We start from the raw sequence: 24,777 nt of genomic DNA, 5'->3' as shown, positions 1-24,777 counted from the left end.
TCTCATCTTTTGGAGTCATCTTATTAAAATATTTTGTTGCGTCTTCAAGCATTCCATCACGCAAAAATGTAAGCATCATTGTTTTACACGCGCTCACATTATGTCCTCCAGATTTATCAAACAATCTCCTAGCTTCTGACATATTTCCACATCGGACATGACATGTAATCATTGTGTTGTAGGCAACCTCTTTCCAGCCTGATATTGACTCAAAAAACCGACAAGCCTCCTCAGTTCTCTCATTCTGAGCATATGCTGAAAACATCACACATTCCAGGAGAACTCATCCTTAGCATGCATCCTATAAAAAATCTTCTTTGCCTCATCAACATAACTATTCTGAGCATACCCTTTTAATATAGGATTCCACAAAACAATATGCTTTTCGGGAATTAAGTCAAAAAAATTCTGGGCATCCCCAATCCTGCCGTTTCTAACACACCCACTGAGCATTTCATTCCAAGATCTCATGTTCCGTTGAGGCATCTTGTCAAAGGGTTCTTTTGCATCATCAAGTTTTCCCATCCACATATACCTAGAAATCATAGCATTGCAAGAGACAGGGCTTCGATGAGGCATGCGATTGAAAACACGAAGAGCAAAGCGGGGACCCTGCAAGAACCCTCCATGGTTGAATCTATAGCACAATCTTTCCTTCTCCTAGAGAACTGTGAAAGTGTGTGGTTGTCACAGATAGCCTGAAGAAGGAGAAATTGGAATGATTAGGAATTGGAATTGATGGAAATTGGGATTTAGGGTTTAGACAAAAAGGATTGGGCTAGCCCGTAGGGTTATTGGGTTAACCCAAAAGTGATAAGGGTTAGTGGGGCTAGGGTAAAAAATAACCCCACCAAATGTGGGTCGAAAAAAAATGTGGCTGAAAAATGGGGTTGAAGGGCTAGCCCACGGGCTCTGGCCCATTTTGACAGGTCTAGGATTTAGAATTTTGCTATATGATTTTTGGGCTATGATTGAAGAAAGGCCCAAGTAGGTAGATGGTAAGGTTGGGGAATCATTGGATCGGTTTGGATTTGATCAGTTTTTACTAATTCATCCAAAAATCGATCCAATCCAATTAAATTTTGCAGTTTTTTCTATTTTCGGTTTTTCTATTCGGTCACCGCGGTTTGAATCGGTTGATGAACACCCCTATTAAAAACCATAAAATTGTTAATTTTCGATTAAAATATGGATGTCAATTTAGTCTAGCTCATTTTAAATTATTTTACATGTACATAAATATAAATTTAGATCACAAGAGGATTTTGATACTCTTGTAGGATCTTTTATATTTGTCACTGACTATTAAATCTATATTTTTATATAAAAAAAAATGTTGATCTTTTTATGCAGAATTGTTTTTATTATTGAATGTATCTTGTAAACATGTAATTTTTTTAGACTTTATAAACTTTTACTTCTCTAAAAATTAACATTATATAAAAAATTAGATGACTATAACATTTTTAAATAAGTGCATTTTTGTGAAAATTATAAATTTTAATTTCAGCTTATATAATACAATGTCTTATATAATGTCAAATCAAGTATCATACAGTATTAAAATTTTATTAAGCTTATTAAATTTTATTCTATTAGAGTTTTACCTATCATGCCTACTAAATATATCATTTGGTAAACTTAAAAAAGATAAACTAATATATATAAAAATTAATTATGAAAAGTACTTTTTCAAATTAATTATGTTAGTCCATATCTCCACAGTACCACACACTTCGTTGAATGGGTTAAGTTCATTTTAACACTTGTACCCAAAAAAAAAAAAAAAATTAATCATTTTAACACTTCTGTATAAAACCCAATATGGCTCTCATTTGCGGTTAGTGAGAATTTGCATTTTTGGGCCAATAGCATAGTCTGTTGAGTTTCAAAATTCCTAAATTGGGCACATTCGTTAGCCCTTTCTATTGAGGCCTGACCCAATCATCTTCAGGACCATGTTTATGCTCATAAAAAGAAGATGGAAAAACGCAGAGAAATAGAATAAACCAGAACCGATGGATTTTTATTTTTTTCATACAAAACTAGGCACCCTGAAACTTATGTCCCGTTTGCTTCTTATTTGATGATGATTTTAAATTATTTGACCACATGAATTAAAATGGTAATTAATCCATTGAAATTGAATATTCATTAATATCTATTGACCCTTATATCTGTCGCTATATTATTATTTTTTATACATTTATTATTAGAAAGAAATAGTTAAGCTAGATCATGAATATATTCAATATCTCATAGACACTTATCCTCACTAGTCACTAGTCACTACCGCTCTTTTTCATATGTTCCTCGTTCAAGCCTCTCCCTCTCGCTGCTCATGTTGTACATGTCCTTATTTTCAATATCAACCAGTTATTCATTTACTAATAATTACAATTTGTTCTTTATGCTATAGTAGCTGCCAGTAATCTAATATTCAAAATATACTCAGCTTTGGGACATAGACGTGCCTATTAGTACCATAATTGCTTTTAGTTCTTTTATCATTCATTTTGAATCACAATATCTACATCTCTTTCAAATCGCTTTTGTTCAATACAATTAAAAACATATGATAAAAAAGTATGGAAAAGTTGTCTTCAACAGACCCACCAAGTGGCTAGAAAGTGGGGTAGAAGAATCATTTTCATAATCTCTACTGTTAGCCACGAGTATTAACTCATAAAATCTAGATTCTAGAATCTAGAGTCACAAGACTTATCTTTGAAGTAAAATATGTATGACTTGCAACGTGCGTTAGGGATGTTGGCGGTCTGGATTGGATCGGTTTTGGAAACAAAACTCATCTGATCCAATCCCTTTGGTTTGATCATGTAATCATCCATTCGGTTTAAATTTTTTTTCAAATCCGATCCGATCCAATCCAAATTTTTTTCGGTTTGAATTGGATCAGTTTTCGGTTTTTTGAATATCCTAAAATTAGTTTCATGATTATTGTACAAATAACATCTTTTGTATATATTGACTTTGTAAAAAAAAAAATTGAAATACAAAAATATTAGTAAACAATACCATAGTTGATGAGACGTGACTAAGTTTTTTTTTGGATTTAGTTGATGAGTTAATGGGTCTTGAGTTTAGAAATTTTTGGGCTATGATTGGAGAAAGGACATGTAGATAGAGAATAATTAATATATTGGATGGTTTGGATTAGATCGGTTTTCATCAACCCATCCGAAAACCGATCCAATCCAATTAAAATTTGCGGGTTTCTTTCAGTTTCCGATTTTTCGATTTTCGATTTATTCAGTTATCGATTTTTCGATTCGATTTTCGCGGTTTAAATCGGTTGATAAACACTCCTAACGTGCGTGCGCTGATTGAAATTACAAACTTTCTTGTTGAAATTTGACTGGTCTGCCTAACAAAAACTGTGCACTTATCTGCTCCCAATAGAAAATAATGAATACTGGACAACAAAGGGTCTTAATCAGAAAATGGGAACAAAAAGATTGGGAGCTTTCTTGGAAGCAGTAATAGGTTTTGATTTTTATGCCCTCTATTAACCATATTTACCAACTTATGTGTCTTTTTCTGAGCAGGTTGTTGACTTGGAGTTACGTGTTCTACCGAAGTTTCCTATAACAAAGAGCATAGTAATAGTGCACTTTGGAACATTTTCTCTTTGTTACATGTCGGGAGATTGAGGACTTGTTTATTAAACATAATATCTCCAAAAAAAAAAATTAAACATACCAGTAACGACTGTTAAAACTATAAAATTGTTTTTTTCCTTTGTAGTAAGACAAAAAAAAATGTTTTTTACTCTCCATCATCCATGATATCATGCTCTTGTTAAAGCTATTTTATTATATATAAATATTTTTTTTAATTTTTTTTTTACAAAATGAAAGTCTAAAACTTGTGATCTAATCATTTTTCATGAATTAAAAAAAAAAAGATTATAAATACTTCTCATCATTGTTATGTTCTTGATTCCTCCAAACTTTGATTTTTAGGTATTTCTAAATTTTCACTGTCATCACTTAATTAGATGGTATATGTGTAACTGAATACAAAAACAAACTTAGAGACCTAAACCATAACACACATCCCCTTAAATAACTTCTACCCATCACAAAGGTAGTTATGGATGTGTACCTTTTTAGTGGGTAATTGCTGAAGTTGTTGAAATAGCGGGATGACGGACTAGTTTTTTTACTTATCTTTTATAACCAACTAAGGATAAGCAGAGTCTTATCTCTTAATCTTCAATAACTAACTGAAAAGAGAGAAAAATTCAACATTCTCTAACTTGGTTCACATATCACACCATATACTATAGTGAGAAATAGTGTTGAATAACGACAGAGAAGAGAGGAACATTGAAAATAATATTGTGTATATTAACGAATGAAGAATGTACAATATATAAACAAAGTAATGGACTAAGCTCAAACCTAATGTAATCTGACCTAATACAAAATAAGGAAACCCTAATTACAATATATTTCTAACACTCTCCCTCAAGCTGGAGCGTATAGGTCATATGCACCAAGCTTGTTACATATAAACTCTATTCGAGGGCCCCTCAAAGATTTTGTAAACACATATGCTAATTGCTAGTGACAATCTATTTCTATATGCTTGGTTCTTTCATGAAACACTGGATTTGATGAAATATGTAGAGCTGCTTGATTATCACGAATGAGAGTTGCATGTCCAGTGTCTCTAAACTTAAGCTCTCTGAGAAGCTGCTTAAGCCAGATGAGCTCACACGTAGTAGTCGCCATGGAGCGGTATTCTGCTTCAGCACTTGACCTGACAACTATGCTTTGTTTCTTAATTTTCCAGTAAATCAAGTTGTCTCCAACAAAGACACAATACCCAGAAGTAGATCTCCTATCAGCTGGACAACCAGCCCAATCAGTATCACAGTACCCAACAACTTTATCATGACCTTTATCTTCATATTCAAGGCCTTTTCCTGGAGATGCCTTGATATACTTAAGAATACGGATGACTGCATTCCAATGTTCTTGACATGGAGAATTGAGAAATTGACTGACAACACTAACTGCAAAAGAAATATCAGGCCGAGTGACTGTGAGGTAGTTCAATTTTCTAACCAATCTTCTATACTGCTCAGGATCTGAAAAGGGCTCCCTCTGATTTGGTAGAAGCTTGATACTTGGATCCATAGGAGTATCAACAGACTTTGAATTCAACAAAGCAGTTTCTTCAAGAATATCCAGAGCATATTTCCTCTGAGATATCACAACACCAGCTTTAGATTGGGCCACCTCGATTCCCAAGAAGTATCGAAGTTTCCCAAGATCTTTAGTCTGAAAATGATGACATAAGTGTTGTTTCAATCGAGTGATCCCATGCTGATCACTACCTGTGATGACAATATCATCCACATATACCACCAGATAAATAGATCCAGAAGCAGAATGATGATAAAAGAGAGAGAATGATCAGCAGCACTCTGAGTCATGCCAAATTGTTGAACAACACTGCTGAATTTACCAAACCACGCTCTTGGAGATTGTTTGAGGCCATAGAGAGACTTACGAAGACGACAAACAAGACCTGACTCCCCCTGAGCATCAAATCCAGGAGGTTGCTCCATATAAATTTCTTCCTCAAGATCACCATGAAGAAAAGCATTCTTGATATCCAGTTGGTAGAGAGGCCAATGGCGAATAGCAGCCATGGAAATAAAAAGGCGAACAGTAGACATTTTCGCCACAGGAGAAAAAGTATCAATAAAATTCAAGCCAAAGACCTGAGTAAAACCCTTCGCCACCAAGCGAGCTTTAAGACAATCCACTTGACCATCAGGTCCAACCTTAACAGCATAAATCCATCTGCAACCAACCACAGATTTGTCAGAAGGAAGAGGCACCAGATCCCATGTGCCATTATGATGAAGAGCACTCATTTCATCAATCATAGTTTGTCTCAATCCCGAATGTGAAAGGGCATCACCTGTATTCTTAGGAACAAATACAAAGGACAAAGAGGAAAGACAAGCAAAATATGATGGAGAAAGATGATGATAACTAATATTGACTGTATACCTGGCCGGAGGGCGAGTATCACGAGTACCCTTACGAAGAGCAATGGGAAGGTCACTATCCGAAGGTGGGACCGAAGCCGTGGGAGGAAATGCAGTTGAATGTGAGTCCACAGAGACATCTGACGAACTATGCTCGATCTCATCAGCAGAAGAGGTGATAGAAGGAGAGTCAGAAACATGGACGAGTAAAGATGGAAGGTAAAGAAGGTCACCTGGGAAGGTTGACTGTACAGAATCAGTATCCACAGGAGCAGTAGAGGATCCAAAAAAGGGAACTGATTCAAAAAAAGAGACATTCGCCGAGATAAAGTATCGACGTAAAGTGGAAGAGTAGCAACGGTAACCCTTCTCAGACCGAGGATAACCCAGAAAAACACATTTATGAAACTTGAGAGCTAATTTATCCAAACCTGGACCAAGATGATGTACAAAACACGTAGAACCAAACACATGTGGAGTTAAAGGGTATAAAGCTTGATGGGGAAATAAAATAGAGTGAGGTACCTTATAATTGAGAACAGATGATGGCATGCGATTAATGAGATAGCATGCAGTAAGTACAACATCACCCCAAAATGTGTATGGAACATTACCATCAATTAACAAGGCACGAGTGGTTTCAACCAGATGGCGATCTTGCGCTCGGCTACACTATTTTGTTGAGGTGTATGAGGGCAAGATGTTTGATGAAGAATGCCATGAAATGAAAAGAATTGTTGAAATTGATGAGATAAGTACTCACATGCATTATCACTACGAAAAGTACGAATAGGAATACCAAATTGAGTTTTTATTTCATTATAAAATAACTGAAAAAAAGAAAACAACTCAGACCGTTTTTTCATTAAAAATAACCAAGCACATATGGAATAATCATCAATAAAAGTAACAAAGTACTTAAAACCCAAAGTAGAAGAATGATGACTGGGTCCCCAAACATCAGAGTGGACCACAGAAAAAGGAGAAACAGCTTGACGACTAAGACGACTCAGAAACGTACTACGAGTATGTTTCCCAACTGACAAGACTCACAATTTAAAGTAGAAAGAGACGATAAATGGGAAACCATCTTCTGAAGCTTTGCAAGACTAAGATGGCCAGACGAGCATGGATAGTAAAAGGAGAATCCACAGTGGAGCAGGCTGAAGAAGAGGGAACTAGTTGATAGAGGCCCTGAGACTCACATCCTTTGGTAATCTCCTTCCCCGAACTCCGATCCTGAAAGATGACAGAGGTTTTAGTAAAAGAAACAACACAGTCAATGGATTTGGTCAAATGACTAACAGAAAGTAAGTTAAAAGGAGAATCAGGCACATATAGAACATGATCCAGAGATAAATTGGGTAAAAGAAGAATCGTGCCAATCCCCCTTGATTGGACCAGAGACCCATTGGCCATAGTAATAGTTGAAAAAGAACCAGTAGTACAAAGGAAAGTGAATAAGGACTTATTACCAGAAATATGATCAGAAGCCCCAAAATCAAGAGTCCAAGGGCCTATAGAGTGCAACTGAAAGATGCCAGCAAAAGAATTACCAGAGGGAGCAATGGATGCAGTAGGACCTGATGTTTGTTTCTCAGACCACCAAGTCACAAATTCATTTAGAAGAGCAGCTGGAGGCTGCGCACTAGAAGGTAACTCTGGAGCAGAGGTACTAGAGAAAGCCTGAGCAACATGAGCATTTCGAGGAGGTGGAGGTGGCCTGCCATGAAGCTTCCAACATCGGTCAACAGTATGATTGGTCTGATGACAATGAGTGCATAATAGCTTTCCTTTAGAGAATCGACGTCCACGACCATACCCTTGAGCAGCAAAAGCGGAAGGGTCAAAAGAATCCTCTCGACGTCCACGACCATATCCTTGACCAGCAAAAGCGGAAGAGTCAACAGAATCTTCTCTACGTCCACGACCATACCCTTGAGCAGCAAGAGCGGAAGAGTCAACAGAATCCACTAGGGGTATAGGCATCATAAGAGGTGCTAATGACGTAGAGGGCTTAGAGGGAATTCTAAGCAAGGTAGACATCACAGAATCTAGTGTAGGAACTGTAGCAGATCCTAAAATTTGATCCCGATTGGCAGACAAATGGTCAGGCAAACCATATAAAATGAACAGCATAAACAGTGTATTACGTTGTTCCTGTTCCTTAGAAACATCACCAGTGAGAGGCAGAAGTTCATTAAGATCATGAAGTAGACTCTGAGCTTTCCCCAAATATTCAGTCATAGGACAATTGAAGTCCTGAGGAGCAAAGGTAGTCATCAATTTCTGACACACACCATAGAGTCTCTGGGTATCATTGACGTACAGTGCTTTTGTCTGACTCCAAATAGCTTCACAATTAACAGCAGGTCGAAAAATCTGTTTGATAGACGGATGAAGAGTAGCTTTAATGAGACTACACAATTGAGCATCAATCATCTTCCACCGTGTGTGCTCCTTTTCCGCCATAGATTCAGTCTTAGTGGTGAGATGGGATGTATAATTCTGCCCATCCAACAAAAGTCGCAGATCGGAAAACCAAGTATCATAGTTGGACCCATCCAATTTATCCACACTCAACGGAGCAAGGATATAATTGGAAAAAATGGTAGACTCCGACTTTTGTCCAGCCGGAGTCCTAGAACCAAAAACATTGGAGACAGGAGAGTCCATAATCATAGAAAAAATCAAAAAGAACATATCGTACAACTAACCAATAGAAGAGGGATCTGTGCGTCAATGCAAAAAGTTGTCGGAACAGGAAAACAAGACCGGATCCAGAAGCGTCTCAGCAAGATGAACAAGACGCAAAAAACCGCAACCGGAAAAGATGCTTCACGCGCCTCCACGCGCCGCCAGTTGGAGGAGCGTGCTGAAACCTTGCACACGCGTGTGAGAGGTCGTCTGGGGGAGCGGTCAGTGCCGGTGTGACCGTGTTGTCAAGACGATCACGACGGTGTGCTGCGTGCTTGAAAATTCCACCGGACGGTGATGGTTGACGGTATAGAAGCGTGAAAGGAGAAGAAAAATCGTCCGGAAACTGACAACGAGACAGTTTTGGGAAAAAATTTGAAAATACGATGAACAGTAGGTTCACCGGAAAAAAAAATTTCAACGTTCCTTAGGCTCTTGATACCATGTTGAATAACGAGAGAGAAGAGAAGAACATTGAAAATAATATTGTGTATATTAACGAATGAAGAATGTACAATATATAAACAAAGTAATGGGCTAAGCCCAAACCTAATGTAATCTGACCTAATACAAAATAAGAAAATCCTAATACAAAATAAGGAAACTCTAATTACAATATATTTCTAACAAATAGAATACATAAATCACGATGATAGGTCCTCGAAAAGTGCAAGTATTATCTTTCATGCATCACAATATATTATAGGGAAATAATACTCTCATGCCACATGAGAGTAAATCATTTTCCTACACAAATTCATTTTCCGTGCTAATTAATTTTTCTTTTCTTTTTTAATATAAAATATGGGACTCACATTTAACTTCTCTCTACTTTTTTTCTTTCCTACAATCCTACAACATAAGAAAACTTAAACCCTATATTATATCCCTCAAACATTTATAACTTAATGAATAAACTCAATATTCATTATGATATTTGCCGAAATGAATAAACAGACAAACTAAAGTAAGAAATATTGCAAATTAAGTCTCATTAAAAGAGAACCATTTTTAAAATAAAATTCACGTAAGGAATTCTCATTCTTTCTATATGATCCTTAAATTTCAATAGTGACATGATGGAACTGGATAAGAATAAGATGGAAATTAGGAATAAAAAGAGAAGTTTTTATTGAAGATTCTAAGTTCTAACTCAATGTCTAAGGGCAGCAGAGTCAAGTTTGATTACAAAGAAAAGGGTTGTTCAAGAGACCCCACTCTACTTAGCCAATAATTTTAATGATATCTGGAATGCCCTCTTTGATCTCAACCCTATCAATTTATAATGATTATTTCATATGGATGTCCCTAATTTCCTAATTTAAATTTAATAAGCAATTCGGATTTGTTTCCTAATTCATTGAAATGAACAATTTTGATTTATTTCCCAAATTATTTGCCAACCTGATATGTTTGATGTTAGCTTGGATTCCCCAAAGGTATTAATGGATCTAGTGCAAATTTGTTGGTTCAAGGGTCAACTTAATTAGCTCCTATATAGTTGACGATCCTGCTTTGATCCCATTAAGCTCTTCTTTTGTATATTTTCTAATGTCAATTTGGATTCTTATCAATACTCTTTCATAAGTTTCACTTGTCCTCAAAGGGAAAGTCGAGAAACGGACGTTGAATATTAGTACTGAACTCTTAAGCGTGATTTTGAAAGCGCGTAGAAAAATGACTAAACAAAATACTAGAATTTCATAAAACCGTAATCTTCCGATTCTCAATTTCAATTAAAAAAATAACAAAATAACAAAATTTAACTCCTAAAATAAGGGTTTTAAGCACCCTTTTATAGATTAATTATAAATTGATCCAAAATCTAAAATCCTAAAAATTAGGAAAATTCCAAAAATAAATATAACAATAATTAACTTCTAAAAATAAATAAATAATTACAATTAAATCATTCAAAGACGTTCCGAATCTTAGATCTCAAATCGTGTCAAATGTTTTACTTTCATTTTCTTGCCAAAAAAATCAAATCATATCTGCTTCATTTGCACTTGGATTTGAATTTGATCGTAATTTGTTATATTTCAAATTACTGCTTCTTTTAATAATTGAGTCATATTTATTGGACCCAATGTTATTAAACCCTGACCGGTCATCGACCCGGTTGGAGTACTGGGTCAGTGGGTCACTGACTCACTAGTTCAACCGCATGAACTGGATATATATATATATAAATTTATATTTTATGCTCAATTATAACATAGATATTTTAAATGGTGCAAGTAAACCAAGAATCAATTGTAACTTAGTCGTAAATACTATGATTTATATCTTCACAACAAGCGTTTGATCCTCACTAGATATAATTTTTAAACAATTCTATTAAATAATATGATAAATATATTAAATCGTACATATTAACCAACAAACAAATGTAGCTTAGAGTCACTGATGTGTTGTAACACTTTTCTAGTGTAACTTGTAATTAATGCTCCTCGAACAGAATTGAAAGCAGATTGAAGGTAGAGGTTGGGGTTGAACTGTGATAAGATGGGCATTTTTAGGAGGAGATATGAAAGACAAGATGAATTTTACAAGTTTTAGTTAACTTAAGTTTGTAGTCAGCTTTTCCAATATTTACCATAACTTCATGTGGGCCATAAAAGTGTGGACTAAGCTTTTCATTCATATTTTTAACTAGGGATTTTAGTGGATATGATTGTAATTTGAGGCAGACAGAGTCTCTAGGGGTGAAGTGAACATTTCGCCTTCTTTTGTACTCATGAAAAATTGATTGCAGAATGATGGCCTTTTCCTTGGAACATATGAGGAGTGTCCTATACGTATAGTGCCTTAAAAGGGGTCAATTGAGTGGATGCATGAAAATTGGTATTATACCAATATTCAAGCCAATAAAACCGTTATTTGGGCCTAGGACTGCAGAAACATCCAAGGCAAGTCTCCAAACATTTTTTTGACAATCTTTGTCTATCCATTTGATTGTGGATAATAAGCAAAAGTGTACCTTAATTTCCAAAAATTACTCATGAAAAGTCGATTCCAATATGTTACTATAGTGGATGGAAAATCATGTGATTTAAAGGCTCTTAATATATTTTACCAAAAAAAAAAAGGCTCTTAATATATAATAAAAATAATGAAGAATTATGTGGTCAGTCCCTAATTAATTAAATTATATAAACTACCTGACATTAATTAATTTTTATGCACAAATTATTGCTATAAACTATAGGCAATAATATTAAATGTCAAAATATTCAAATTACTTTTTTTGGTAATTGATACTAATTACCTCTTTGAGGCGAATCAGAACCCCCCATCAGAACCTCTCGGAATCCCCACGGGTTCGACTCTTTGAGTCGGGTGCGAGTCCAAAGATTACGGTACTTATGCCCCTCCCCAGATGGTGTTGGTGGGATTCGAACCGAGATCATCTCCCACCACTCAGTCCTCATGCTACCAACTGAGCCACCACACTTGGGTAATATTCAAATTACTTATCTTAATATTGTATGTATAGAGAAATATTAATTAATACATACAATTTTAAAATAATTATCAAAAATATATTCAAGGGTCAGGATCATTTTACACCAGTGTAAGTTACACTCTCAATCTTATCCGTTGATCCAATTTATATCTAAGAGTTCAAATTTTCTAGTAATGTGAGCTATTGGATACAAGTGGATCAATGATCAAGATTGAATATGAGATTTCTAACTCTTACACCGGTGGTAAGAATATCCTGCCCCTGTATTCAAATCTTATCACGTGAAATTTTACCAAACAGATCAAATACCAGCAAATTACACTAGCAAATTCAATTTCTATTACAATAGCAAATTTCCTAATATAAATTCATCACTTAATGTCAATTGCATAACACGACACAAATTATAAGATGGTGATCAACAATTAGTCAACGTCAATTTCAATTACACCCTAATTCAAAATGCATACAGTGATTAAGGGATCAGCAATAAATGAAACACATGCTCTTATACCATCTGAAGTTTAACATTTATGATTTTATCATGCTTAAACACGTACAATAAAGTATGGATGTTCATCTTTAGGGGGAAGTTGTTGAAATAGTAATATATAATGAACCAATTTGTTATTTATTTTGAATGACCGAAAGAATAAGGGCACACTTAATCTTCAATAATTAATTGGAGAGAAAAATTCAACACAAACTATATACAAAAATCATTTAATAAAACAATTCACGAGTCATTTCTTGATCAGCTTATAGAGAGGAAAAAAATTTCAGCGCTCCCGACGAATGAATCAATAAGTGGGACAGATCAATGAGAACGGGACAACAACTAGGAGCAATGTAACGAGAAAAGAGAAAACAAAATTACAAATATCAATTTCTCAATTGAAAGAGCACGTGGAGGATCAGGAGTACTGAATTTTTTCTCCATCACCCTTAAAAGTTAGAGGAAAAAAATTACAGCGCTTCCGACGAATGAATCAATAAGTGAGACAGATCAATGAGAACGGGACAACAACTAGGAGCAATCTACCGAGAAAAGAGAAAAAAAAATTACAAATATCAATTTCTCAATTGAAAGAGTACGTGGTGGATCAGGAGTAGTGAGTTTTTTCTCCATCTACCTTAAAAGTTAGATTGTGCAACCATTATGCACATTATGGTTTGATTAACTCCTCCAAAAATATATTTTGCATTCACGGGGTCTTGACTTAAGTAAAATTTAACGTATACCACTTTCAACCAAATCTTTTGATAAAAATCTCTTGTAATAGATATAAATGTAACCTTTTCTGAATTTTCTCCTCGCAGTTTAAAGTTCCAAAATAGTTAGTTGTATGAGATTTTTAACAAAAGCACTTGCGTTTGAAAGTCTCATTTCAGTGGGATCTAATTAATTGTAATCTGTCCTAGTGGTGTGATTTTATACAAGAGGAGAGTGTTTCAATGGTTTTCACTACTTTATAGCGACAAAATGCTCTCCTCTGACAAATGTCTTGTCTCTAATATGTTACCTAGTCCAAAGTAGCTTGCTTCTTTTTTCTTTTTTCTCTTTTTATCATACAAAAAGTTTACTGTTACATTCGTTTGGCCCTTTACTTGGAACAGTGACCATTTTATCATGTTTGGACAAAAAAATTATCAGACTGTCACACCAACAGTAAATTTTGCCAAAATGTCACGCGGCATGTGTAGCGAATTATGTATGCAAGTAATTCGCTACACAGTGTAGCGAAATATGCAATGTCAGAACCAAAAATGCCCTATGTCAAATTTTGAGAAATTCATTACCCTATGTAGCGAATTTCTCAAAATTTGACATGTGACATTTTTTATTCTATGCATTCTGACATGGCATATTTCGCTACACTGTGTAACGAATTATGTCGCGTGGCATTTTGATAAAATTTACTGTTGGTGTGACAATCTGGTAATTTTTTTGTACAAGCGTGACACTTTGGTCACTCTCCCCCATTACTTACCCAAAGAAAATTTATTATTTCATTGGATTGCATTTAGGTCGTCAAAAATCAAATGGTCATAATTAATGCAGAGTTGGATTGCGGCTTCAAATTTGAAAAGGAAAATGGCTAGTGGGGTTTGCTAGCAACCCATTAGCATCACAATCTCAATTGAATGACTCACCATGTGAATGTAACTATGTACTTACATGATGTCTAGTTCATCAATATGTTCCTCCTTTTTATATGTGCATAACACCATCTGTTTCCTCTTTTTGCTGCCTCTTCATTGCCTATGGTTGCCTATTCACAAAAAAAAAAAAATTAAAAAAAATTGTACTATCTGCCTATTTGACTAGGTCTCCCATCAATGGAATTATAGGAAAGCATAGAAACATATCATCAAAGTTGTAATTATGTCAGATACCCACATATGATTGTGTACCTATTTGATTCCTTATGGCTAATAATAATGCATGAGAAATTCATTGGTGGTTAACAAAAGCAGTCACTTAAAAACTGTTATAATGTTATCAATAATTATTAATTTAAGTGGTAAGAATTTTATTTTTTTAATTATAGGTCTCGAGTTCAAGTATTGAGAATACAAAAATTGATATTATGATGGCCAGGTTTTATAATAGGAGCATATATTTGATGTCTATGTTGCACCGACACTGACACGGAACACGGGATACGACACGACACGATACTCCGACACGTTGATTCTAAAAATGTTAAATTTTGAAATGTTAGGACACGTTTTGATATTATATAATATTTTTAATTTATGTAGTATATATTATATTTAATATTCAATAATTTAACAAAAAAATAAAGCTAAACTTATAATACCCATCAATTTTGTAAAGAAACATAAGATATCTCAAATGTTTATATTAAACTCAATAAAATAGTAATCATAATCCAACAAATCTAATAGTTGGAACTCAAAATGCAACACAACATAACCTTTGAACCTTTTTCGAGTCTTTTCAATTAGTATTGGAGTGTCGGAGTGTCGGGAAGTGTCGAACATGACACGTCAATGATTTTGAAGTGTCGGTGCTTCGTAGTTTGATGCTATGAGAGTATGTACTCCTTTAGTAAAAGTAGAAGACTAAGGAAAGAATAATATACAAGGGTGGGTAAAATGAGAAAGATAAATATATTACTTTTTTATCATATTTAATAAAGGATGTACTAAGTCTTCAATATTCTCGTAATACTGAAGATATTTTTTCATAATAATTCGACAGTGCTTGAACTGAATTAATCAGGTAATCAATTAACGAGTGAATATATATATAAAAAAAAACTTTGATCATGTTTAGATATATTAGGCTCATTATTCAAGAGAGCAAATTTAAACGAGCTGAAGCACATTTATAAACAAGAGAAACAAAATAAAATTTACTAGCATATGTATAAATAAAATGGACAGGTTGAGAAATTGATTGGTGGTTAACAAAAGCAGCCACTTAAAAACTATTCATACTGTTTACCAAGAAGAAAAAAATAAAATAAAAACTATTCATACTGAATAAGCTTTTTGGTCCATTTTTGTCTTGTAGTCTAGAATGGATCCAAAGAGTGAACCAAGAAACAAGCAAAAGCACCCAACGAGGCAATGGCACTCTGTCCCTTTCAAGTATCTTAATCTTATCTGTAACTTCAAGCTGTAGAAATATCATCAATTAATTAACATTCAAATTGACTTGAAACAGTGAGTCAGCGTTTGTTAATGGCTTATTGATCTTATGATACAAATTGTAAATTGTAATATAGTACTTTAGCCCTTAATTCCCACGTTAGGATTATAAGAACACTATAATTACTTTTTATTATTTGAATTAAAATCTAACGTTGAATTGGAAATAGTGGAAGGTGGCTCTCTTGGATAAGGCAGTGGATCGTCACATCTTAGCTTTTTCTCAGCTTCGTATCTGTTTTGGTCACCAACCATGGGACACATAAATCAACCGTTTCATGCCTTTACAACATCTTTAACCCAATAATTTCTGGATTTTTTTTTTTGGTTAATTCAAAAGATTTTTCTTCAATACTTAGCAACTATATGCTTAAATGGTTGATATGGTTTTATATAGTTTTATCAATAATAATAATAAAAATAGTAATAATAACAAATAAAAGGATACAAAGAGATGTAATTTCTTTTTCTTTTTTTTTTGTAGTTTTTATCTATGAAGCATTGACACTTCAAAAAATATGGTGTATCGTGTTCGACATTTTCCAACATTCTCGGATATCCCAACACATATTGCAAAGACTCAAAAAAAGATTCGAAAGTTGCGTTGCGTTGCGTTTTTAATTCAACTATTAAATTTATTGGATTTTGATTACCATTTTATTGAGTTTAATGCAAAATTGATAGGTATTATAAGATTAGCTTTATTTTTTTTGTTAAATTATCAAATATTAAATATAATATACACTACATAAATATAAAAAATTATTTAATATCTAAACGTGTCTAACATGTCAAAATCTAATATTTTTTAAAATTAAGTGTTGGAGTATCGTGTCATATCATATCCAGTCTTGTGTCGATGTCGGTTCAACATTGATTTTTATATGTGCAAAGTTACCTTGTAAAAAACTATATCAAGATTAAGAGAAGAACGTAAAAGATCTTCATCATCTATGGTGTTAAGAAAATAGAAGGCATTTTTTGTAAGAAGCTCTTCTATTAAATTCAACTAGTGTATCAACAATAAAAAAAGATATTGAAACAAAAAAGAGGTCACTTCCAAAACCAAAATAGCTCTGTGGAAGTGCAAGTGTTTTGTGACACCCAAGAAAGCCAGGATCCTCTTTCCCTTTGAAATTTCAAAGTGTGTCAGCCGCCGGCAACAACTTTGTTGGTTGCGGGTCCAAGTCCATTTGAATGACCACTCAGCAGAGGAACGAATCAGCATGATAGGCCCACCATTATTATTGTTACTTTGTTATCAACCACAAGCAGCCACCTCTTTGTGGGCTCTATGACCCCACAGGCCAATTTTCATCCATATCTTAAGCTGTGTTTAATCACACAAGATTTTCCCACAAGACCAAAACACAAGACCAAAATCTTGTGTTTAATCACACAAGATTTTCCCACAATACCAATTTTCATCCATATCTTAAGAGACTCTCACGTTAACACATTTAAGGAGAGCCAAAATTCCCTGTAAATTGCAATAGAAAGCAAGTTGTAGCACTAGCCAAAACAAAAAAAGAGAGGAAAGAAATTGCTTAAGTAGCCCAATCAATAATCATGATATAAAATGTTGAAATACTTTATTATCCAATATTAAGGCTTTCTATGAGTTTAATTTTGATTTATTGCGAATATAAAAAATTTATTGTTATTTAATTATATACTGTTACATCATTAAAAGAATTTCGTGCGATTGACATTCTAATTGGGATAATCAGGAATATGAAAATAACATAAGCGGCAAGAAGAATTTAATTTACCAATGACACATAGGGATGGAAAAAACGAGCCAACCTGTCGGGTTGGCTCGCAACCCGTCCTAAATGAGTCGGGTTGGATTGGCCTAAATGAGCTGTCAACCCGATTCAACCCGACCCGATACAATCCAGACCCAAACCCAAACGAGCCAGTCCGCTGGTCAAACGGGTCAGCTCGCGGGTTGGATATTTTTTTTTTAATTCAAAAAAAAATAATATGACTGTATTAAAATAATAATAATAATAATAATAATATGAAAACTCCAAAACTGCTATACGCTCACATCGTCGTCACTCGTCACTTTCCTTAACCCTAACATTATTCTGCCCCTTGGATAGCTTGTTCACCCTGTTACCATTAACCTTGCATCTTCGGGTCTATTGGCCTATTCTCTTGACAAACGCAATCCACTACTCCCAAGGTGCAATACCCTTTTCTCTATATTTCTCATCTTTCTTTTTTATTTTTCCCCAATATATATATGAAAATGGATTCATTGTTATTCTTCTATGTTGTTGACATTATAAGATTTGTTACTTCAATCTTTTTTCTTTTTCAATCTGAGTACCTTTGAAGAGATCAAAGTTGGAACCTTTTGGCAGTGTTGGAGAACAAATAAGACTACTTCCACAAAAATCAACTCGCGAGCCAACCCGTGAACCAACCCGCGAGCCAATATTTCGAGCTAACCAACCCGCGAGCCAACCCACTAGCATCATTTCGAGCTAACCCGCGAGTTTTTTTTGAGCCAACCCGCGAGCTTTTTTCCGAGCCAACCCGCGAGCTAATTATCGAGCCAACCCGCGAGGTTTTCTGGCTCGTTTATTTTTTCGGGCCAACCCTAACCCGATTCATTTTTTACGGGTTGAATGCAGGTTGGGCCAGGTCGAGCCGGGTTGGCCCCTTTTGCCAACCCTAATGACACATAATCTGTTGTATAATTAAAACTGTGAGGATGTAGGACAATGAATGCTAAGCTCACAGTCTATATTTCTTAGCTTTCATATAATGATATAACGGAAGCAAATTGCTCCTCTAAAAAATAGGACTGATGTGTTTGATTCCGGAAGAAAGAGTTTGAATTTTCACCCATGACATGGATATGTGATTGCCCCAAGTCATTTTAATTTAAGAAAAGTCTCTATTTCTTGTATATAAGAATTAATTTTCTCAATCTAAAATATATTTAAACATAAGTTGCCCGACTTTATACTCCATCATGATGTAGTTTCAAATGCCGATTTTTATCATATCCATTTCTACTATCAATTTGCTGTTAAAAAAGAAAAAAAAAAAGGTCTTTGAAGAAACTTTTTTCAAAAACATGTTGTAGGAAACAAAAAAACATGACATATTGAATGATCAAATCTCCCGCATCGGTATCACATACAGATCTTTTTTAATTTTAACTCTTGAATTGATACCAATCGAGTTAAAAGACACGTCACTTTATAGGTCATATTCTTGTGATATCTCACACATAACTATACCTTTGATCCAGATTACTTTGGCCTTTACCAAACAAGGCATTATGCATGCAGAATTATAATAAATTAAATAAATAAATATATCATGCATAATAACAAGCTAACATCCAAGAAAACAATATAATCATTGAACTTCAGACAACAAATTTTTTTAATTAATAATACTTTATCCAATTATATATGAAATTACAATATAGTCATTTTAATCTTTTTCATCATCACTCAGCTCTAGATTTTCAATTTTTTTCCCCTTCTGTTCATTAACTTTTTTTTCCCTATACATAATAATAATTAATTACAAATTAACTTAGCACAAAAATCTCTGCTTGGGGTGGGAAAATGCTTACTCTACTGCTCTACACTCTTCCAAGCTCCGCAAGAACCTTCAGTACCGAGGGTAGTTTCGGAATTCCACGAAGTGGGAACAGAATGCGACAAAAATTCTAGTTATATTACTGTAACAATCCCTGACTTTTTTCTTGAAAAGACAAAACAGCCCCAGGAATTTAACTGGGCCAAGTCAAGAAATCGTCCGGGTCAAACTCGCCGAACTCTTCTTTCCCAAATCGCTGACTCAGCACCACCGAGTTAACGTCCGTCAGACTTAACGGCACGTCGATATCAAAACCGAAGGCATCCACCGCACCGTAACGAAAACCGTCGAACGGAGTCGAATCGCCGCCGTAGTGTGCCAGGACAGACGTCGGCGACGCAAATCCGTCGCCGGGGAAAACAACCGCCGCCGTGTCCTCCTCCGTCTTCGCGGCTCCGTTGCGGGGGAAGTTGGTGATGGCGTTTTGACCCTTAAGCTTTACGGCGGCCTCGTCGTACACCGCGGCGGCTTCCTCCGCCGTGTCGAAGGTCCCTAGCCAGACCCGTTTCCGACGGGTCGGGTCTCGGATCTCGGCAGTCCACCGTCCCCAAGGCCTCTGGCGAACGCCCCTAAACTTGCTACGGCGGCGAGAGGAGGCGCCGTCGGCTGGCGATTTCTTGGGTTTTTTGAAACGGGTCGGGTCAGGGAAAGAAGAAGAGGAAGATGGTGAAGATTTTGGAGAGTTTGTGAATAAGGGAAGGTGCATGTTGATATGTGTGATTTTTTTCTTCACTCTTCGAAGCCTTGATGGGTTTTCTGGCAGTTCATCATCGCCGGAAGAGTCGGAATCAGTGGCGTCATGGTCAGTGAGTATGATCCGAAGGACCCTCTTCTGTGGTTGGGTTTTTCTGGTGGTTTTGCATGGTGGGTCACCCTCAAAATCGGAACTTGCAGTTGCTAGCTTCAGGGTCGATTGTACGGACATGTCTAGAGAGAGAGAGAGAGAAGGATGGGTTGGTTTGTGTCACTCACTCACTAGGAAGTTTTAGTGAAGAGTGTGTGGAAATGAAAAAGGTGGAAGATTCTGAAGTGTTTTGTTTGGCTACATGATACAGTGGTAGAGAAGGAGAGGAGGTGTTGAAAGAATGAAGATGCTATTTTGCTAAGGGGAAGATGAAGTTTTGGGAATTTGGGGGATGAATCTCATGATGTATAAGGAAACCATGACAAAGAGATCTAGATAATATTTTGGTTTATAGAGGTGAGAGAGAGATGGTTGCACACACACTAGGAGAGGGCGAGAGTGGGAGTGAGATTGAGAGAGAGAAAGAGAAAGAGAGGGAAGAGCAAGCTTGGCGGGAAAGAAAGGGGCAGGGAAGTGGTGATAGTTAGTGAGGAGTGAGTAGAGTAGAGAAATAAAAAGTAAAGGGGGGTAGCAAATGAAAGAAGAAAACGAGGTGAAAGATGAAGGATTAAAGGGTATTTATGGTGTACCACGGGGTGTGTCCCCATTGGAGTATTGAGAAAATATTTTTCTCGTGAGAGTGGGGATTTGGTTTGGGGTAAGGAATTGAAGGAGAGAGAGAAAAAGAGGAGGGAAAATGGAATGACGAGGGAAGTGTGAGTGAGTGGAGGAGGGTCATGACTCACTCTTGTGTCTTTGTCGGCAGCAAAAAAATTTAAAACTTACCAAATAATAGTAACACTATCTCCGTTTGGTGTTAGAGAATTAACTAGGTGAGGTGATAACATGTGTTCTCTATTTTCTTTAATATTATTTTGGAGAAAGGTTAAAAATTTTAATCCCAAATTAAATAAATCGTGAAGCGATGAACCGATTGAAATATCTTTAAAAATTCAAGCTTCCACCTGCCTTTATTGTAGTATTCCCCTTCCTCTTTCAAAGTTTCTTTATTTTTTGTTCTTTCAAATTTGGAAACAAATTATTCAAAACTTGTGCTTCTTAATGTCATTGATTCACTCTTGTACTCTCAAAACAAGGGGTTAGCTATTATTAGTCTCTATTAGCAATTGAAATTGGTGATATAATATGAGGGAGCACATCATAGAGACTGAACTAGTGTTTCATTCATCAGAAAAATTACGATCGCAGCATTTAACATGGGTTTGTATGATATGTCGAATTTTTTGTTTCTTAAAAATCAATTCAGCTGTAAGTATAACTGATTTTGGGAGAAGTAATTTCTTAAAAAAAAAACCACTTACATAAAATTAAATTTAAACATAAATTAGCTTTTTTTTAACGTAAATTGTTTTAAAATTAATCTTTTCTAAAATTTAAAACTAACGTGAGAAAGAGAGCAAAATGAAATGCAAAGAAAGAACATGCCACGTTTCCACATTGGTGAATCTTAGACCACGTAATTGACGGGTTCAATGTTGGTAGAATTTTCTAAGAAAAGAAGAACATTTGCTATTTTTAGGACAAGAATCAATAACGTTGAAATTGGGCAAGTGACACTTTATAGTTTTGTTTGTAAGCGGTCCAATTACTAAGACACGTGAAAATATAACGGGTCCATAGCTTAAAAAATAAAAGACAGCGGAAGATTAAAATAATAATAATTTATTTGATTGTTCAAATTATATTAGTACGGTATAAATCGCATTCAAAAGAACGAAAGGATATTATAATTTTTAAATATTTTTATTCATTAAATTAACGTACAAAATGTTATTTATAATATAAATAGAGAAAAATACTAATAACTCTTGCGCCTTCAATTTTTATTTTTTTTTCATTGAACGTATAACAACTATAACCCAAATGATATTATTATAAGTTTTGCTTCATTCTATCCATGAATAACACAAGAAATATATAACAACACAAATTTTTTTCCTCTTATTCAATTATTTATGCTCTCTTTGAGTTTGTTTATGTCGTCTCGACCAAAACAAAAGAAAGGTCATAAATAGTTGTTCAAAATAATCAAATCAAATTATATTTTTTAACCAGTTTTAAGAGCTGAATTGATTTTACAAACCAGTTTAAAAATTGAAGCACACCAAAAAAATTTGATTCAAAACTGATTTAGAATCAATTTGAGACCAGTGCACAATTGATTTGCATATCCGAATCGGTTCGAACGAGTAATGAATAATAAATAATAATAAAACAGTTCAAGTTTTTGAACTAAATCAATTTAAACCAATTAGGTTTAAGAAAAAAAATTGGTTGGGATCAAACCATGCACACCTTTTTTTTATTTTGTTAAAGATATTTCAATCGGTTTATCCCTTCGCTATTAATTCTATTCGAAGCGTGTCTCAGAATTAAGGTTTTAAACTCCTCCTAATTCGATTCGAGGCGTATCTCAGAATTAAGATTTTAAACTCTTCTTAAAAATAATACTGGGAAGAATCGAATACATTATCTCACCCTCGTCTGCTCATCTACCATCATTTGCTAACTATGCACACCTTTAGTCATAAGTGACCGTGCTAAACAACCCATATGTGCTGGTGCTACCACACATGATTACCTAGCAAATGCCCGTAATCTCTTTTCAGTACACTTTTGTGCAGAGTCTGTCTACTCGGGACACCTTAATTAACCGTACAGAGTTGGAATATCAATCACAAACGGATTCGATTTCAACAAGGAAAACCGTAAGACATAAGGTGAAACCATTTTAACTTTCCTAATCAGTACTTTACTTTTGAGTTACTAGAAGGCCAAAATTGCAACAAATATTTAAAGACAAAGTTGAAGACTACACATATGTAGCTGGGATCCTTAATGTGTTGCAATTATTATAGGACATGAACCTTTGCCCTTATTCTAACTTGCTTGAATCACTAGTGCTCAAATGATATGAACTTACGAAGGAAATTTTCATATGGGTGATGACATAAACTGAAAGATAATAGATTTGATTAGTTTAATTTATTACACTGTGATCATCATCATATATGGAAAGAGGCAAAGAGCAACGGCAAAGGTGATTTACAAAAAAGAAAGAAAAGGAAACGTTAACATCCTAGGAAGGGTCCAAATATTGTAAGGAGGAAAATGCTTAAAAGGTTTAGTTAGGTTAGGTTTTTGCTTGAGGAAGAAGCAAAGGAAAATAAGCATGCCAGCAAGTCAAACAGGTGTGATGGTATCTACGTTGGGGGAGGCAAGAAGTTGCAAAGAAATGACCAGTCTCTTTGCTCGTTGCTTGTTAACCAAGTGATAAGCCTTTTAATTAATCATTTTGCCAACTTTTTTAATTAAATTATTAAACAGCTGACTTCAATTCTAGCTACTTGTTATGGCCTCACTTTAAACGTGTCTCTTTCCTGTTGCATAGGTAGTGCTATCCAGCAGGCATGTTTCAGTCCCAAAACATATTATATTTTGAAGTCAACCCAATTCTTCAACAGTGTTTGAGGTTCTTTTTATTTCATTGCATCACTTGAAAGAAAGCACACTCTCTGAGAAAAATAGGAGGAAAGATGGTAAGAAGAAAACATGTGAAAAATCATTTCCTTACAATTTCTATATCGTCACTTGTTTGTTGATCAAACCCTGCCGTATATTCATCCATAACACGAAGAAGATAAGAAAGTGATAATCAAAGCTTACCGTTGGTAATTGAAGTATACTTTTTGGCATTATTTCCTAGAAAATATTCTGAAATTTCTCATAGTTGTACTTGTCCCTAACATCATTGACTTGTCCATCGGGCACTGCCCTTGCTATCATTCTTCCAGTGTGAAGCACGTATCAACCACGCCCCACTCACGATGGTGAGCTTTCACTTTCCCAAGGGACTATTCTTGATCCTCACTAGCATGACTAACTTGTGGCGGCTTGGCTGTCTTAGTCGATATAATGTTGAAAGGCATGTGTGGTTATGGTTCGTCTTAAGCACCAATGCATGAATATAGTATAGAACATGAATCCAACCCCACGAATGACCAATAGCACATGCAAGAATTTTTTTGGTCGTTCACAACTACGAATCAATGACACAAATAAAATAATAGATCATGAAATGGACCAATATCACGAATTATAAGGCACGACATTAGTTATTCGAGTTGAGACCATAACAAAGCCTGAGATCGCTGGCTTAGCTGCCTGAATCCACCACCACTTTGAGAATCACTGATTGCTAAACCCAAGTTTTTTAAGCATAATTAACAAGGTTTCAGGACCCTCTACATGATGTACTCAAGGTCTGGACAATAACACATCATAAAATAAAAAAGTCTATTATGGCCCCGATTTGATTTTTTTTTTATTCCCACTTAAGATGTATTTTTTCTTTGTCCCGGACCAAGAAAGATCAAGTTCGACATCAATAGCAAACTATTACCTTGT

The 24,777-nt window shown here is 35.1% G+C and overlaps 1 protein-coding gene across 1 annotated transcript; it reads right to left on the bottom strand.

The window, feature by feature from the left end:
- Nucleotides 1–19,333: 19,333 nt before the first annotated feature.
- LOC133310950 (pathogenesis-related genes transcriptional activator PTI6-like) lies at nt 19,334–20,872 on the bottom strand. Its single transcript, XM_061511948.1, has one exon. It carries the CDS (start codon nt 20,428–20,430, stop codon nt 19,639–19,641), a length of 792 nt encoding a protein of 263 aa, XP_061367932.1. The 5' UTR covers nt 20,431–20,872; the 3' UTR covers nt 19,334–19,638.
- Between the last annotated feature and the right edge of the window lie 3,905 nt (nt 20,873–24,777).

This window comes from Gastrolobium bilobum, unplaced genomic scaffold (genome assembly GCF_033153095.1).
Source record: "Gastrolobium bilobum isolate Gb01-03AN ecotype WA unplaced genomic scaffold, APGP_CSIRO_Gbil_v1 utg803, whole genome shotgun sequence".
NCBI lineage: Eukaryota > Viridiplantae > Streptophyta > Magnoliopsida > Fabales > Fabaceae > Gastrolobium > Gastrolobium bilobum.
Note: the sequence above shows the minus strand (reverse complement) of the source record. Positions and strands in the feature narration are given on the sequence as shown.